Source organism: Nuphar pumila, chromosome 13, assembly GCF_984573655.1.
Source record: "Nuphar pumila chromosome 13, dmNupPumi1.hap1.1, whole genome shotgun sequence".
Taxonomy (NCBI): Eukaryota; Viridiplantae; Streptophyta; class Magnoliopsida; order Nymphaeales; family Nymphaeaceae; genus Nuphar; species Nuphar pumila.
Genome location: NC_143261.1, coordinates 22,260,954 through 22,279,151, shown reverse-complemented (window position 1 = coordinate 22,279,151; position 18,198 = coordinate 22,260,954). Strand labels below are relative to the sequence as shown.

General features: G+C 39.8%; 1 protein-coding gene across 1 annotated transcript; it reads right to left on the bottom strand.

The window, feature by feature from the left end:
- Window positions 1-2,617: 2,617 nt before the first annotated feature.
- Window positions 2,618-6,155, bottom strand: LOC149818069 (tubby-like F-box protein 8). Its single transcript, XM_089985226.1, has 4 exons — window positions 5,702-6,155; window positions 5,449-5,536; window positions 3,694-3,814; window positions 2,618-3,502 (listed from the first exon to the last, which is right to left on the bottom strand). Exons 1-4 carry the CDS (start codon window positions 6,035-6,037, stop codon window positions 2,779-2,781), a joined length of 1,269 nt encoding a protein of 422 aa, XP_089841352.1. The 5' UTR covers window positions 6,038-6,155; the 3' UTR covers window positions 2,618-2,778.
- Between the last annotated feature and the right edge of the window lie 12,043 nt (window positions 6,156-18,198).

Here is an 18,198-nt window from a genome sequence, read left to right as displayed (position 1 = left end):
ACATCTGACTTAAGATCATAATTGTAATTGCATGTATAACTCATACAACAGTTATGATTAGTGTTCCTCGAATTGAAAGAGCACCGCTTCACGCTTTCACTAAATCAAGCTGTGACAATGTGATCCCATGGTTGCCACATATAGCCTCGGCCATGGCACGTAAAGGATAAGAAAATGTTTGAGGCATGATGCTGCTCCGGTGAACAACAAAGTTAATTCATCCCTTGCTCTGGGTAGCGTCCTTGGGTTGACGCCAAGCCAACATTGATTGGTTGAGGCATTTTATCAAACAGTCTCCGAGTGGGATTGCATTTGCACCAGAGCCCCCTCACAAGCATTTCACCGAACAGGTTGTGTGCAGTTTGCAGGCCGAACCTTGTAATCCTAAGGCCCAACGCTATCAGGTTGGTGTCTCTTTCGAGTAAGACAAGACCAGATAATACCTACTTGAAGATGATTATCTACATACAAGTATGTTCCTTAATTGAACCTTGAACACAAGGGTTTTACATGAAAACAGTGCAAACTGATCGGATTTGGTCTAGATCTCAATGTAGATCCGACAATGTACTAGCCAAATTTGAATTACAATCACAAAAGTCCAATCATATATCTCTGAATCATCCACTCCCAATGCAAATTCAAATCTTATATTACCATCTTTTTATAAGTAAGTCTGCTCTCTCACGCCGTCATGGATGGTCCTCGTGTGAAGGAAGTCTCTCTCTCTCTCTCTCTGGATGCACAAACCATCCTTGTATGTTTTATTGGTGAGTTGGGGACCAATGATCTTCAAAGAAAATCGGGTCATCAAAACTGCACGAGGGAATATCACAATCCAACAACAATTTGGCCAATCGTGGCTGACTGTTTTAAATCCCACTTTCAAATGCAGTAGCATTTATCAAAATGTGAAGTCACTTTTATAAGGTCAAAAAATGTCACCTTGGCTTTTTCAGAGAAGTGCAAAAATGTAGCTTTTGTTATCGTTGAAAAAAAAAACATTTGACATTTAATTTTCCTTTTAAAATATATGACTTATTCTATTCCCTAGAGTAACTTCATAATTTTAGAAAAGCCATCCCTCTTGAGTGTGTTTTCCATTATTTCAATCCATATTGACATGACATTCCCATGAAATGTAGTTCCGGGTCTTCATGTCCTATTACTTTGGAATTAGAGGCATTAATGGATTGGATTAAGTTGTACCCATAATAGCAAAATGTGAATGGCAAAAATTCATGTAAATATATGTTATTCATGTATGCAAAAATTCAGTGTTTGTGAGAAGGAGCTCTGACGGGTCACCAGCAGAGCAGACTCTGACCTGATACGCTCTCATTATCATCCTATACCAAGATATCCTCATCCCTGCATCAGATCACCTCCGGATGCTTTCCTTTCCAGAGCAGATCAGGTGGTGATCGGGCAAATCACTTTCATTATGGTGATCAATGGTCACCATTAAGACTGCGAATGATGACCAACGGGGCACCGGTGGTTGGTAGGAGCTGTCAGTGGGCGTCTCCTTGGGTTGGGGGCGTTACAGGTTCAAACCCCAGTGGTACCTTGAATAATAACTGGTGGTGGGGTCGGTCTAACCCCATCTTGCCTTTCAATAAAAAAAAACTGCCAAGGATGACATCATCATTAACTTTTTGGTAGACCCCAAAACTTGCACAACCATAGGATTGAAGCAATGGATGGTGAGGATGTGATATCACTTTCTTACAGTGATTTGACAGATCATCCGATCTGCTCTCTCTGGTTTCATGTTATAGCTAATTTGGGAACCAGTGGAATTATCAAGGGATGGACCTCTCATGTGGGAGACACTGCCCCTTTTTAGAGAAAAGCCTGCAAAAGAAAGGCTGATGCAGAAGCCAGCACCAACCGCACTACTACTACTTGCTGCACGTCTATACCAACCCACTGAAAGCTGTACGGACGCATAACAGATGTATAAAAAAATCAATAGATTGTTCCATTTTAAAATTTGATTAAATACACCAACTTACCGACGAAGTCTGGGAAATTGTGATTTCCTCCGCAATGTAATATTACCTCATTTCTTGGATTTTGGACGAGGGTGCATCCAAAAAAACGGTTAAAGACCATTGGTCTCTGTAACTTAACCTGAAAGACGGTCAATAACAACTTTTAAATATGAAAGTACAATGGCAGAATGAACCGCATCTGCAGCCATAGATGCTGCCACTGATCTGAGAATAGCCCACTCAACCTGCAAACAGCCATCATTTTTGGTATATCACACAAGGGAACAGCAAAAGTTGATGGGCCAAGACATCATCACTAGACGACCAGCAACGAACCACGTTCGTTCATTCATTCATTTCCTCTTTCCACTTTTAATCATGCATTTTCTCTCTCAAGGCGAAAGGGAGCTCACTTTCTTGCGAGTAAATTCCTGAAAAGATGGTGTTGTATCATTGTAGTATGGACCATGGCAGTGACGGTTCCAAAATTCCCATGGGACCAAGGACTTAGCCACAACACCAACCAAACTGGGTAGAGGGACTCACCACATCTCAAGCGAAATCAATGCAAGAAACAACATAGAAAAAAAGTGAATCAGACCTGCTACAGAAACAGAAAATTCATTCAAACCACATCCATTCCGCTCGCTGCGGTGAAAATCCTACTAGTCCGGCAATGTACAAGCTTTTACAAGCAATTCTATGGTTGGTTTCGAGTACAACATTTGTGACTGCTACCACAACAGTCTATGAAACTTACAAAGGTACATTCCGTAAGATCTCATTCACAAGCCAACTTGGTATCGAAGCTGCTTAGACAAATCCCAAATGCCTGAAATGCAGAAAGTGGGTAACGGTAATCCACGGTAAAGATATCCTTCCCAATCTTACCAAACTGTAGTAGTATCTTGTCATGCTCGCTTGCTCCACCACCCTGAGAGGTGCCAGCAGTAGCTGATTCTGGTGATTCTACAGAAGCAATCAGCTGGAAATTCTTCACAGAAGCCACTGTCACACGCCCACGGAAATTCAAGCACCAGCATTGCAGCTGCTCATGCCACCTAGGAGCCTTGTTCTTCAGGACCAATGGAGGCTCCTTCCCCACCACATCGACTGATATTTCGGAAAATCTGGCACTGCCGGCAAATGAATCCGCTGGGCCCAGTTCTCTCCCAGCAATAAGGTCCATGGAGTGAGACAAGGAGATGTTAGAGAAGGATTCTTCTATGGAGCGGGGGAGCTCTGTGTAGTAGGGAACACAGCCTCCAGCCTCAAGGGAAGAAGCTGGGATGGAGTGAATGGTACAGCGCATGCGCCTCGGCCCCCGTGTGCCCAGCATATTAAGCTCGTAGGTTATGTGGGCAATGTCATAGCTACCAATAGGCACCTTGGGAGAGACCTTCCTGGAGTAGAATCTCCGGCTTGATCTGCCACTAGACATCACAGCCCCACTGTATGGGGGCTGGCTGTCGTAGATTGCAAATTTGGTACCTAAAAAGTTTGATCTGAGACACAACAAATCAAATAAGAGAAACTGTGTAAAGAAACAACCTGATACTGCCAGTTAACCTTGAATAAGAGAAACTGTGTAAAGAAACACCCTGACACTGCTACTTAACCTTGAATATTGGTAGTAGAACATGGATACAGTTAAGATTTTTTTTTAAGAGGAAAAGATGGATTTCTTGATAAATACCTTAGTTTTCCCATATAGCTGATACTGTTTCGGGATATGTCCTCTGCATCCATTGATATAATGTACTCGGAACGAGTAGGGCGCCTGATCTTTTTTGCAGCAAGTAGAAATTTTCCATTCTCTGCAATTAACTGACACCATTAGACAACTATAAAAACAAATGCCCGTAACAAAGAAGATACCTGAAAAACTTAACAGGTGCAAGCTGATTCTGGGAGGCCACACAAAAACCAGTTTTAAGTCCTACACAGTTGGATCCAATACTTATTTCAACTAGAGAACTCGTTTAGTGCACCAACATAATAAAGTAAACAAGGATAACATGTCTCCGTATCTGTTCCCTTTTTCCAAGGAATTATTTCCCCAGGGGTGTGTGGTAGTTGGCAGAACTATTGTCCACGTAGAACCCCACATAGATAATCATTCTGTGGAAGGCAAACACACCCTAAACATCAGGCTGCACAGCTGAGCACCTGTACAGGACATGTTTGAGGAGACACTTTGAAGATGGCCTTAAAAAAAGCTATCAAGACCTTACAAACAACTTTTATGAATAAAATTGCAGATTTCCACTTTCCATTGATGAACAAAGATTTAAGTTTTGACATTTAGCTCTCTCTCTCTCTCTCTCTCTCTCTCTCTCTCTCTCTCTCTCTCTCTCTCTCTCTCACACACACACACACACACACACACACACACACACAAGCAAAACAAGTTCAAATTAATATCAAAGTTAAAACCTATCATAAATCATAATGCTCCTAAACAGTATGACACTTAAACCAGCAGTATTTCTGATTTTAACTGCTTACATAGAATGCTGTGTCATGTAACACCTTGTGAAAAGACAACCCATCCAACACCCAGATCATCAACATGTATTCAAACACGCATCAAGAACACCAGAAACTCATGGGATTATATCGTGTGGAATTTCCACATGAATTCCAAAAGATTCAATCTCAGGATTCTGACATAATGCAACAATAAGCGTTCTTATAGTCGTTGACTTCCAGATAAATCAGAAGATTGTAACAACAATCCACAAGAAGTTATTATCACTATAGTAGCAGGAATCATGTATTACTGACCAAAATTAACAAATCTTAGAAAAGCTGAGCAGAAAAGAATCAATGGGAAGGAGGGAGCAAACCTTTTTGGGCATAACTAGGACCATGTTCAAAACGATCTTGGTGAAACCAAGAAGAACTTTGAAAGGAAAGCCATGAAATTGCACCAGAACACATCTTCAATGAACTGGATTTTAATCAAACAGCTTGAGGGTAAAGTCGCACAATCATAACCGAGGGGGCTCGGGTTTAAATCGCACAGGGACTATCACGCAGATCCAGTATCAAGGAAAAAGCGCACCAATTCACAAACGCGTCTAAAAATTAAACTAAGAAAAAGAAACAAACGCAAGCACTTTATCCAAACTCAAAGACATTCGATATTCCAAAGAACAATCGATCTCCACGGATGCATTCACGCCCACCAACCCATCACGGATTAACAAACTCCTCCCGTCTCCCCCGCCACCCCCCCCCCCACCCCCACCCCCACCCGCAAAAACACACAACAATTCACAAAGATCTAGTCTTTCTGTTCCATACATCATCATAGAAGTCGCAATTTTCACTTCCTTTAGTTTCCCAATAGAAAATCTTAAATCAAAGAAACAAACACCCAAAAATCAAACTAAACCAATGAGACAAAAACTTTAAGAGAAAAAAAAAACAGAAAAGGCACACTCACCAGGAGTAAGACCCAAGAACAGGTGGTAAGTAGACGCCGCTTTATTCCTCTTTACGTAACACTGAATCGGCCCGCTCCTCGCCCCAGGCTGCCATTTCCCAACAAAAAAAAAAACCCAAATCCTCATCAAATCCAAATCAAACCAACCCCAATAGAAAAGGAAAGAAAAAAATTGTTCTTTTCTTAATCCCCACACACCCAACAGGCAGAAAATCAGAGAGGAAGAGAGTGAGAGAAGAAGAAGGAGGAGGACCTGTTTGAGGGAGACGGGGAAGGTGAGCTTAGCGCAGAACTCGGGGGCGGCGACGATCTCCTTGCACATCTGGCGCCAGGATCGGCAGACGGCGGCGCAGGCGACGACGTGCTTGCGCGCCGGCCAGCTGCTCTCGCTCGCCTCCAGCCGCTTCATCACGTCCCTCAGCAGCTCCGGCGGCAGCCCCGACCAGCACCCCTGCTCCTCCTCCTCCTCCGGCCGCTGCGCCACCACCACCGACGACCTAGTCCCCGATGACCGGATCACCGCCTTCGAGTGGAAGCTCCGCCGCGATAGGCTCCCCATCCCGTCACGTACGATGCTCCTGAACGACATCACTGCCACTCTATCACTCTCTCCCGCACTACGCCTCGTCGGACACCGCCGTCGACGAGGAGATGGGCAGTTTTAGGGTTCCGGTGGGAAACGGAATGAACGTTCTTGGAAGTGTGTGGAAGCGGTTTTTAGAGAGAAAGGGGAAAACCAGCGTAGTTTTTGAGAGGTGAGGGAAGGATGGTACTGGTGAGAGAAAGCAAGAGAAATGAATTATTTATATTAAATAAAAACGCGAAAAAAGGAAGTGAGAGAGGCGATTATGGGAGCGTGGGGGTGTTCATTTTTAACTCTCTCTGTCCCCCATCTTTTCTTAATTGTTTGTCTTAATTGGTAATTAATTGGTCCGTTTTAGCGTAGGTATTTACTAAAATGCCCTTTTGTCAAACAGGAGGTAAAGAAAAGCTATTGAACTTTTTGCGTGTATGAAATGACGAAAGTGTCCCTATAGAGAGTACGCCAGCTTTTGTCGGGGAAGGAAGAGGCAAGGCATTGTCTTTTTTTTTTTTACTTTATGAGGATTGATTGACTTGGTGTGGACTCGTGTTGCTAGAGCTGAGTTAATCTTTGACTCGGCCTCGCTCGTCAATGTTGCATACGGTCTCAGAACGTACGATAGAATTCTGGATCTGGATATGTTCTGATTCCATCTAATGCTGGATCCACAGAAAACAAATCAATTGTATGGATTTTCTTGTGAAATACTTAAAATGGGTTGGGCTGGACCTGGTGATCGATTCACTTTTCTAATTAAGATCAGATCCAACTGAACCATACAGTATTAGTTCAAAATCGGACCCATTTATAAACAGGCCTCATTTTTATGGACCGCATCTGCCTAAATTACCTTTGATCAGGTCGGAATTGGATAAAAGTCTGATCCACTTGTACGCCTAGGTAAAAAAAGACGAGAATGAGGAAAACTTGAAATAAAGAGCCTTGACCGAGTTTGGGTCCGGGTCAAGTTTAGTCGACTTAACCAGAGCCAACGTAGTTCGATTGTCATTGGAGACATGGATGTCATTTTCGAAAAACAATGGGGAGACTAAAAGAAAAAGTGTGCCCTAGGTACTTCTTTCCAGAGGAAATTTTGGTCATTACGAATAAAGCCGAGGACTAAGAGTTAATGCAAGAGTACGATCGTCTTATCTTCTTGATTTAGAGAAAAGACACTGCAGTTCATCCTGAACTTGACCCTATAATCTGCGTAAATTACGTATATGTCGTCATGAATTTCGCTGAACCCCACCGACTTTGTTAAATCACCTCCGAAAAGGTAAAATTCTTTCTTCTAAAGGGTAGTTTCGTCCAATTCAAACACCACGGCTGTCCACTCATTTACAACGGTAACAAATCAGAAGTCAGAGAGCCATGAAAACTGTAAAATGACAAAAACGCTCGTAAGCGTGAGATTTCAATGCTTTGCAGCTTCACTCACCGTCTAAAGGCACGAGTCTCACAATCGCCACCTTGCTTTTCCAAGGTGCCAACGAGTTTTCCCTCTCTTTTTTGTTCCTTTTCCTCTTTTCAGTTTCCCACATCAACATGTGAAAGTAAAACCAGAATAAAGATAAAAAAGGAAAACAAAAAGCATTTTTGGCTTAGCTGGCATGTAAAATGTTGACACTACCCTTGTCATATAAACAATAAAACGGATTGGATATAGGCATAGATCAAAGATTATCTGATCCATATTCATAAAAGGGCTCATCACACTTAGCTAAAGGGTTCCAAGTAGAAAGAACGTGCATGATTGCCTCCAGTCGCAAAAACCTAACAAGTGAGCATGAAAGAGTACTTGTTGAATTTTTTATGTAAATCAGATTGTCTGATTGATCATGAGAAAATTCTACCCAACTAGGAATTATCTAAGGAAACATAAAAATAAATTTGAAAATATCAAGAAATTCACTTAAAAGTAAAACATATAAATCAAATAAACTGAAAATTAATAAATCTTATATCCAACTCTAGTCTCCTTCGATCCTAAGTCTTCTTTATTACTTATAGATTAAGTTTCTTAATATCAAAGAAATAATATTCTTATTTTAATAACTTCCCCAAAAGATAAATCATAGCCTCAAAATGTGGATGGTGATCCAAAATTCAAAAATAAAAAAATATAAACTAAACTAAACTAAATGGATGAAAAAATTATATGATCGATTCTGAGTAGCTCGGCTCTGCTATTGCATCGTTCTACTTAGGTTGAAAAAGACCTACCCTCAAGTTTTGATCCCGCTTGCTTAAGCTTCTTGTAGTTAGACTCAGCTAATTTTAAAAAATAATGACCTGTTGAAACTTTTGGAAAGCATAGATCCGCTAACACTTGTGCAATCTAATAAAAAAATGTCTAAGCAAGTGCGGAACGAATAAGAACCAACCATCCAATAGCTGGTGCAGTGAGGAGACAAAATAGTCTTTATATGGGTTAAGTTCAAATATAGTTTAGGTCGAGTGGATCCAAGAGTGTTCAAATGAACAGGGCATATAAGGTTTAAGTACAAAACAGCAGAGCATAAAATACGTAGGACTGAAACCAATGGGTTTTACCCAAAACCGATTGATTTTGGCCTGATGAAACCAGTGGGGTTTTGGTCCATACCGAAACCCAAAATAACCCAACTTGTTCGGGACCCAGTTTTGAGTTCAAACTGGTTAGCAAGTGGAAACCCACTGTAAATGGAAACCACAAAGTGGGTTTCCTTATCCCAAGCCTAACGAGAGAGGTCCCCGTCAGCCTGCCCCATTCGATGGTGGGTCGCCGGATTGGAACCCACTGGTCTTGCCCCATCATAAAATGAAAAGAAGAAGGTGGTGCACTGGGGACATCGAAGGCCATCAACCAGGGGTGTTGTAATTGGCCATGGAAAGCTGGGGAAATCCCTCCAGTTATGCCCGAGCTTGCGGGCAGCCCCAAGCCCGTCTGATCATCCATTGCACCAAAAACAAGCGAGAGGGAGATGGTAGAGGCTATTAGGGAGGAGGAGAGACTTACAACACTCTCAGAGGACTCGTCGTCGAATACCGTCAGGGTACTCCAACCAACAGACGATGGATGGGCCTGGTGGTAACAGTGGTGGCAGTATATATATCCACAGTGGATGGGGGAGCAAGAAGGAGGGGGTAAGTTTTGCATGACAAAGCCTTTCTTCACCAATAAGAACTTGATTCGACATGCTCAGTTTGCTTCTTTAAACACCTTGACAGACCATCTACTAGTTGTTCTGAGGCAGTGAATCGTCAATTCATCGCATTACGACCATCTTTTATTTTGTGCACCATCTTAGCGAACAACGTGACAACGCATTTCGATGCCATGCCTTTTGACATATCCAATGACACATTCGCTTTTGACTACGATTTCTTCCATGTTTTCTTTGTGTTTACTTTTCTACATTGATCAAAAATTTGGCTATGATACTAAATTGATGCAAATTAGATACCAAAATTTTTTACTCGTTAACGAATTACCTAAGAAAACATAAAATAAATCTGAAAATAACAAAAAATTGATGAAAAGTAAAATATATATAAACTGAAAGTTAACAAATCTTGAATCCGACTCTAGTCTTAACTAATCCTAGATCTCCCCAATTACTTATATATTAAGTTTTTTAATCTCAAAGAAACAATATTTTTATTTCGATAACTTTTTCAAAAAGATAAATCTTATATTCATAATATAGAGCGAATACAATGACCCAAAACTCAAAAATGTAAAAATCCAAACTAAACTAAATAGATCAAAAAATGATATAATAGGTCGCTCGATCAAATCAAATCATGTTTTTTAGCTGGTCGATCAAAACAAATCTTACTTTCGAGATAGTCGGTCAAATCAAATTCAGCTTTAAAGCTGGTCGGTCAAACAAAATCCTACTTTCGAGCTGATCGAACAAACAAAATCCTGTTTTCGAGATGGGCGAACAAACAAAATCATGCTTTCGAGTTGGTCAGTCAATCAAATCCTGCTTTCGAGCTTATCGAACAAACAAAATTCTACTTTCGAGCTGGTCGGTCAATCAAATCCTTTTTTTGAGCTGGTCGAACAAACAAAATCATGCTTTTGAGCTGGTCGGTCAAACAAAATCTTGCTTTCGAGCTGGTCGAGCAAACAAAATCCTACTTTCGAGCTGGTCGAGCAAACAAAATCCTACTTTGAAGCTGGTTGAGCAAACAAAATCTTGCTTTTGAGCTGGTTGAGTAAACAAAATCCTGCTTTCGAGCTGGTCGAACAAACAAAATTCTGCTTTCGAGCTGGTCGAATAAACAAAATCCTGCTTTCAAGCTGGTTGAATAAACAAAATCCTGCTTTCAGGCAGTTCGGTCAAACAAATCCTACTTTCGAGCTGGTCGAGCAAATAAATCCTGCTTTCGAGCTGGTCCATCAAAACAAAATCCAGTATTTTCACTGGTCGGAATTTTTAAAATTCAGTTTTATTGATAAGGCTTTTCAAAATCTCATTTTCACATTTTAGCTCAAGGTCCCATCAAGATTGATATTGAGTAATTGTTTCACAAAGGATTCTCAAACATTTTGCCAATTTGCTAAAAACATTTGTTGATTCCAATATTTTACTATACAAAAGAATCACCTCAATTACCTCTAGTATTCTTTTCTAAAAGGTGAAGCTCACTATGAAAAAGAGCAAAATTCAAACATTTTTCCATGTTGATTAACCAAAAGGATGAAAGAAATATCTTTGGTATGATTAGCGAAGAAATTTTGATGATGTTGAAAAGCCAGAAGCGAATTGATATTGATCATAGCTATGGTGCATTTTAAAAAATGATTCTTCTGGCAAGAAAGCAGTGAAAGTATTCTGAGCAATAAAGAATTCATTCAATCTCCCAATGAAGCAAGTATAATTGATTATCTGCAAAATGGATATCTCAACTATCGTCAAGTTGAAGACGAATATGCGGGTTAGACCCCCAGGGAAAAAGAAGATTCAGATCATTTCCGAGTTGAAGGAGTGTGTGATGTATCCTTTCAGGAAAAATTCACCAAAGTTGAAGGCTGATGCGATCAACATCCCGATAAACCCTAAAAGATGTTTGATTCATACTATCAAAAGATTTCAATCGAAAGAGACATTTTTATCAATTTCTGGGGACAAGGAAGACCCTGATAATCTCCAAGTTGAAGGAATATGGAGTATTCTTCTAGGAAAAATCAGAACATCTCCGAGTTGAAGGTTGATGTGATGAAATTCTTGTCAAACTTCAACAAAAGAATTCACTTTATGTCTCAAAAAGTGCAAACAGTATATCTCAGATATCAAATTGGCAAAATTTTTTGGCTATTCAAAAGTAAAATAAATACTCAATGTCCATTTTGATGCAACCTAGCATGGTTTACATTTTTCAAAAAGAATTGCCTCATTCTGATGAGGTAAAAATTCATTGTTGAGAAGAAGATCAACCCAAAGGTTGATTTTGAAAGAGGCCAGCAAAATATAATTCTTTTGACAGAAAGGATCAACCTAGGAGCTAATTTTGAGAGGGTGATTAACACAAGGGTTGTTTTGAAAGAGGCCAGCAAAATATAATTCTTTTGACAGAAAGGATCAACCTAGGAGCTAATTTTGAGAGGATGATTAACACAAGGGTTGTTTTGAAAAATAATCAACACGAGGGTTGATTTTAAAGAATGATCAATGCGAGAGTTGATTTTGAAAAATGATCGACACGAGGGTTGATTTTGGAAAATGATCAACACAAGGGTTGATTTTGAAGAATGAACAACACGAGGGTTGATTTTGAAGAATGATCAACACAAGGGTTGATTTTGAAAAATGATCAACATGAGGGTTGACTTTGAAAAATGATCAATATGATGGTTGACTTTGAAGAATGATCAACACGAAGGTTGATTTTGAAAAATGATCAACACGAACAATGATTTTGAAAAATGATCATTTCGAAACTAGTTTTTAGAGAAAGAAGACCAACACAAGGGTTGATTCAAAATGACCGGTTCAAAACCAATTTTGGAGAAAGAAGATCAACATAAGAGTTGATTCAAAATGACTGGTTCAAAATCAGTTTTGGAGAAAGAAGATCAACACGAGAGTTGATTCGAAATGGCTAGTTTGAAACCAGTTTTGAAGAAAGAAGATCAACACGAGGGTTGATTCAAAATGACTGGTTCAAAACCAGTATTGGAGAAAGAAGATCAACACGAGGGTTGATTCAAAATGACCGGTTCGAAACTAGTTTGGGAGAAAGAAGATCAACATGAGGGTTGATTCGAAATGACTAGTTCGAAACTAGTTTTAGAGAAAAGAAGATCAACACGAGGGTTGATTTGAAATGACTAGTTCAAAAACCAATTTTTGAGAAAAAGACTCAACCCATGGATTAATTTTGAAGAAAATTGATTTTTGACAAAAGACCTAACCCAAGATTTTGAAAAAGACCGTTGCTTTGAAAAGCTCTCGGTGATCATGGTAGAGATTTTGTAAAAAAAAAATCAAAAGTTTGTGATTTTGGACAGACTTCTATTGTAGTCCTATCGCTCACACGAATGATGTCAGGATTGTCCTTTATCCTAAAGGAGAAAATAATGGGTATTTAAAAAATTAATAAAAATAGATGATGAAAAAATTTTGTTCGGTCCTGTCTGTATACAAGATGTTGGAAGTGAAAATAAAATTTCAAAATAAAAGATGCCCCAGTATAGCAAAGGAAAGAAATATCGGATAGAGATGCAAAAAAACTTAATGCTTTATTACTGAAATATTAAAAAGTAACTAGGGACTGGCATGATATCATGAGGAGGGAATGAAACTGGGACTACACTGCCCCTTTAAAAACGGCAAAAGCAAAACGAAAGGAGCGAGAGAGCATTGGCATCATCATCCTCTTGAGTGGCCGGGGAAGGTGTCAGCGAGAGAGCTGACTGACTCTCTTTTTCATCTTTCATGAGTAGTTCTCTATCAATGCAATCTTGTACAATATTTTTAAAGACGAAGCAATATTCAATATTGTGCCTCATTGCTCGGTAGAACTTGTAAAATTGATTCTTCCACTTGCCTTTGGCGATAGAAGGATCAACAACCTTCGGGAGTTTAACCATTCCCTTGACTAGCATATATTCAAGAACCATTTCGAGAAGCTGATCTAGAGGAGTAAATTTATGATCGTAACCCCAACCATCGTGCTTTGGTTTCTGCCGAGTACTTGCCTTCAGTTGAGAGTTGGATCAGACAGGCTTGGTTGGGACTGCCGGCTGGTCCTCTTTTTCATCAAGGAGATCTTTGTCAATATAGTCTTGAACAATATTTTTGAAGACGCAGCAGTGGTCGGTGTCATGTCCTACTACTCGATGGAAATTGCAAAACTGATTCAGAAATCTTCTCATGATTGTAGGATGGTCTGTGCTTTTTTAGAGTTTTATTAGTCTTTTAGTCAACATGCATTCGAGGACTTTTTTGAGCGACTGCTCTAGAGGAGTAAACTGGTGGTCGCCATCCCAACTGTCATGCTTTGTTTTTTTCTTTCTGCAAGGATTTTGGGTAAGAACTTGACTGTAATGGCCTGTAATTCTGCTTGAAGGTATCTCCAATTCTGCATCATGATAACACTTTAATATACTTTTGAACCCGAAGATGTGAAAAATATTTAATTTATACTACTACTGCACACGATAAAAAAAGGAAAGAAAGAAAATACTAAACTAAAAATATACATACAATTTTAGATAAAATAATAATCATCCATCTCATAACTTAAAAATCTCTATAACAAAAACAGGAGAAATTTTAAGTCTGCCTTTTTATGCAAGATGAATCTAGTGTGTTGAAAAGATCCAAATATAAATAAAACCTAAACTGAAATGAGATCGGACAAGGTCAACAACTTATAATGTAATGCAAAACTATTGCAGTGGTTCTATTAAGGAAAAAGATGCAGACACTGAAATAAGGTCAGAGTCGAAGGACCATCTCCTCAGCTATGATGAGACCATAGCAGTGGTTTTATCAAAGAAAATGATCAAAAGGTTGTGTTCCGGTGGATGCATAAATATCTGCCAAGATTCACCCAAACGCATGGAAGGGTGATCAGGTGCAGCAGCGCATAAAAACATATGCAATATGATTGCACCTATTTCAGCCTCCCAATTTTAGGCCTATATCTTTCTACTAAAATAAGAAAATGGATGCGGTTCAACCCAGTACAGGCAGTATTCCCAATCATGGCAGCCAATATTAATTGTTGTCAGCTGAAAAAGTCCCGTTTGGCTCCTCACTTTATTTTGCCCCAGTGGAAATTACAAAATCAAGATAACTATAAAAAATCACCAAACAAAGCACAATTAATGGTAACTAAACAATCAAAAAGCACTTTATTATTTTACCACCCAAAGGCTGCCAAAATCCTCATCGCCAGTGTGCTTATCACTAGGGGTGTCAACGCGCACAGTTTGGTTCGGACCCAGGTGGAATCAAACTCGGACCTGATTTTTAGGTATGGTATCAGGTTCGGACTCAGGTCTAATCAGGTTTACTGTAAGAGAAACCATACTCGAATCCAATAACAACTGCATGAACCAGACCCGGACCATATCCCATAAAATAATATTTTTTATCATTTTTACATTGAAAATTTGCTGGTCTTAATTGAAACTCGGGTCGGGGCCGAGCATTGTATAAAATTTCACAAACTACACTTGGATCCATGTATTAATTGGACCTTCGTGTCCGGACCTGGATCTTAATTGGGTCTTGTTATTTATCACCATACCCGGACTCTATAGGTTTTGTTCCAGGTAAACCCGACCCGTTGACACCCCTACTTATCACACAAGTATGAGGTAAAGTCCAAACAAAACTTTCACCATTTCATCTTTGATAAATTATTTTTTTTTTGCTCATAACTTTTGTATACCAATAAGGGTAGGCATCCGGTCCGGTTCGAATAGAGCCTGACAGGGCTGACTAGAACCTAGGCTCAACATAAGTCTGGCTCGATTATTATCAGGTTCTGGCCAGAGTGGGGCTGGACTCAAGCTGCCCCAATCAATAGTCGGTCGGGTTTGCAATCTGCACCCTGGACCCAACTCATATCGAGTCAGATATTCGATTAATGTGAATCGGGTACCCGGTCCGATAGGCACATGAAAATAGAAAAAAAAAAAAAAGAATTCCAAGGTATCACCTTTGTTTGTGCTTATCCTAAACCATTATAGTTTCATACTCCGAAGAAAGATTACTTCACTCATTGAATATATAGAAAGAAAGTAGGAATGGACCCACGACCAAGTGATTGTGGTGGGGCCTCATACCAATTCTTGAAGGCAAACCATCGATGTGCTCTTCAACTTGGTATCCTTCAAACATTGTTGGTTAATAATAGAAAACTTGAGCTTGCTTAGGCTTGTGATTGCTGTAGACCTCGTAGAACTTTTTTTTTCTAGAACTGTTATTGGATATTAGGTACTTGTTGACACTAAAGCTATTGTTTACCCATCTAGATTTCTTAAGAGATACCTATTAAACTAATAAAAGGATAATAATAAAATGCTTCAACTTGCAATGGGCAGAAGAGAGAGAGAGAGAGAGAGAGAGAGAGAGAGAGAGAGAGAGAGCTCAACATCTTGGAGAAGTTTCTCCAAGGAACCATCCTTTTTATACATATTAAAAAACAAAGGATTCTTTTTTATTAATTCATATAATTTCTTTTTGGAGAAGCTATTGAACCTCAATGTGGGTCATGAAATTTAAAATTATTAGTAGTCGCAAGTAATGCTGTCAAAATCGAATCACTTCACCCATTTATTGTTGAAAATGGACAGCCCGCGGGCGACCCGGCCCGGTGTCCACCCCCATCTCCCACTTTTCTACTATTCATATATTTTTTTATGAATATGAGCCCACCAAACAGTGTCGCTTAGAATTTCCAGGTGCAGCAATAAGGAATATGAACGCAATGAATAATAAAGGTTCTTTACTGCAACGTGAAAGGTGAACTTTGCTATATTGAATTTGTTGGTTACAACAAACATAAACTTAGCTAGCAACTTAAAAACACAAGGACCACCAGGGCAATTGAAAGAGATGATACTATGGGCATCACAACAAGTACATGACTACCTGAGTTTGGGCAACAACTCACGCTTTTTGTGACAAGCAAGATCTTGCTACTTTTATGCCCTCAACGACTGATTGATCGATGGCTTTTACAAGAGATCCGAGTTACTCCACACCAAGATGACAGAGCAGAGTGATCGGGTTCAAGTACTTTAGCCACACAAAACACAAAATTGCTGCGCTAATAGTGATTTTCTATATTTTGTGTTTTATACAGAAAATCGTTGCACATATAGCGATTTTTTGTTTTTGTGTTTGACACAGAAAATTGATGCAGGCCGCACTTTCTGTGTTTTGTGTGGCCGAGTACTTTGTAATTTACTCAGCCCGATCACCTCCCCTCATCTTGAGGGGCTTTATGCCAAGATTTTTAGTTTGAAGCTAGTGGAATATTAGGAATGACCATGTATGTAGACCTCTCTCTCTCTCTCTCTCTCTCTCTCTATATATATATATATATATATATATATATATATATATATTAAACCTTCCCAATGGAAACCTCAAACCTCTTCAGTGGAAACCCTCTCAAACTTCCTCAATGGTATTTTTTTCAAAATTCTCACAGTACAAATGAGTTTGGATCATAAATTTTGAATAGAAAAATGGTATCTGAAGCCTTAAAAAAATTTATGAAAATTATAAGCAGTTGATTTTGAAACTTCTAAAAAACCTATCCATGCATCCGAATCAAATGCTCTAAGAACTAATTCCTATAAAAACAAGCATATAGATCACATCTGTACGGTCAAATTTTTGAAAAAAACATCAAAAAATACAAAAAAACGTCTATTGAGAAGGTTTGGGAGGGTTTTCCTTTGAAGATGTTTTAATTGCACAACCATTTGTGCATTTTAATAACATGCAGAATAATGTTTAAAACATAATTTTGCCCCTCAAAATGACTTTTTTGGAATTGCTGTTTTGGTTTTCTTGTCATTTGACAAATATACTTTATTTAATTTGAACACCCAATGTCTAGCCTGCCCTCCCATTAGAATCACTTGCCTCTTGGCTAACCTCCCATCCTCCTCACTCGCCGGACCGGCATCCAATCCCGCATGGGTACCGGTTTGGTCTGGCCTCGTTAAACTCTCTCTTTCTCTCTCAAAAAAAGAAAAAGATCACCTCCATGAGCTAATCTACCGGCAAGGTCAGCTGAACTGCAGAGGCTTGACCATGCACTTGAGACCTCTCCTTTCTTCTAGAATCAGAGAATCGCCAAAGGATATCATCACCTTGTGAAGGGATACATGCCCCTGATTTCAAACACTCGGATAATTTATGGATTTGTGTCTTTAAAGTTAACAAAACCGTCAAATCTCAAGGAAAATCTTCACATTTTTATTTGTATTTGCTTTCTCAGCAGTCATCATGTTCCAACCTAGGGGTGGCAATCGGGTCGGGTTGGCGGGTCAGCATACCTCAACATGAACCCGATCCGTTTATTAAACGGGTTGACGGGTCGGATGTGGCAAACACAAACCCGACCCATTTATTAAATGGGTAACCCGACACGACACGGTTAACCCGTTTAATAAATGGGTCTGGTCAACATGACCCAATTACACGGGTTTTGGTTGCGGGTTTACCCATTTATTAAACGGGTTGCAGGTTGACTTCCACGTAGAAATCATCTCATTTCTTCTACTAAAAACCCTGCAAACGCCCATTGACAAATCTAAGTGACAGCATTATGCGAACCACTTGACCTTTCGGTGATCACATTGTCACCAGATCATTACTTGCAACAAAATTTATGAAATAAATTAGGAAAACAAAAGGAGAGAGAGAAACCCTAACTCACCATTTTCGCCGCCATCGGCGCTCTGTCAAAGTTCGGAATTCGATGGTGGACGGGCCGAGGGTCCCGAGCGACGTTCTCTCTCTCCATTAGGTCCCAAACCCTCTTCCTTATCCTCCACTTCCATGCCTTTAGATCCTCGCTGTCCACCGCTGCCTCCTCCGCCTCCCAGAAATAAACCTCCACCATCGACCGCCGCGCCTCGGCGTCGAGGCGCAGGCGCTTCGCCTCGACGAAGGCCGCATCGAACTGTTCGACCCCGT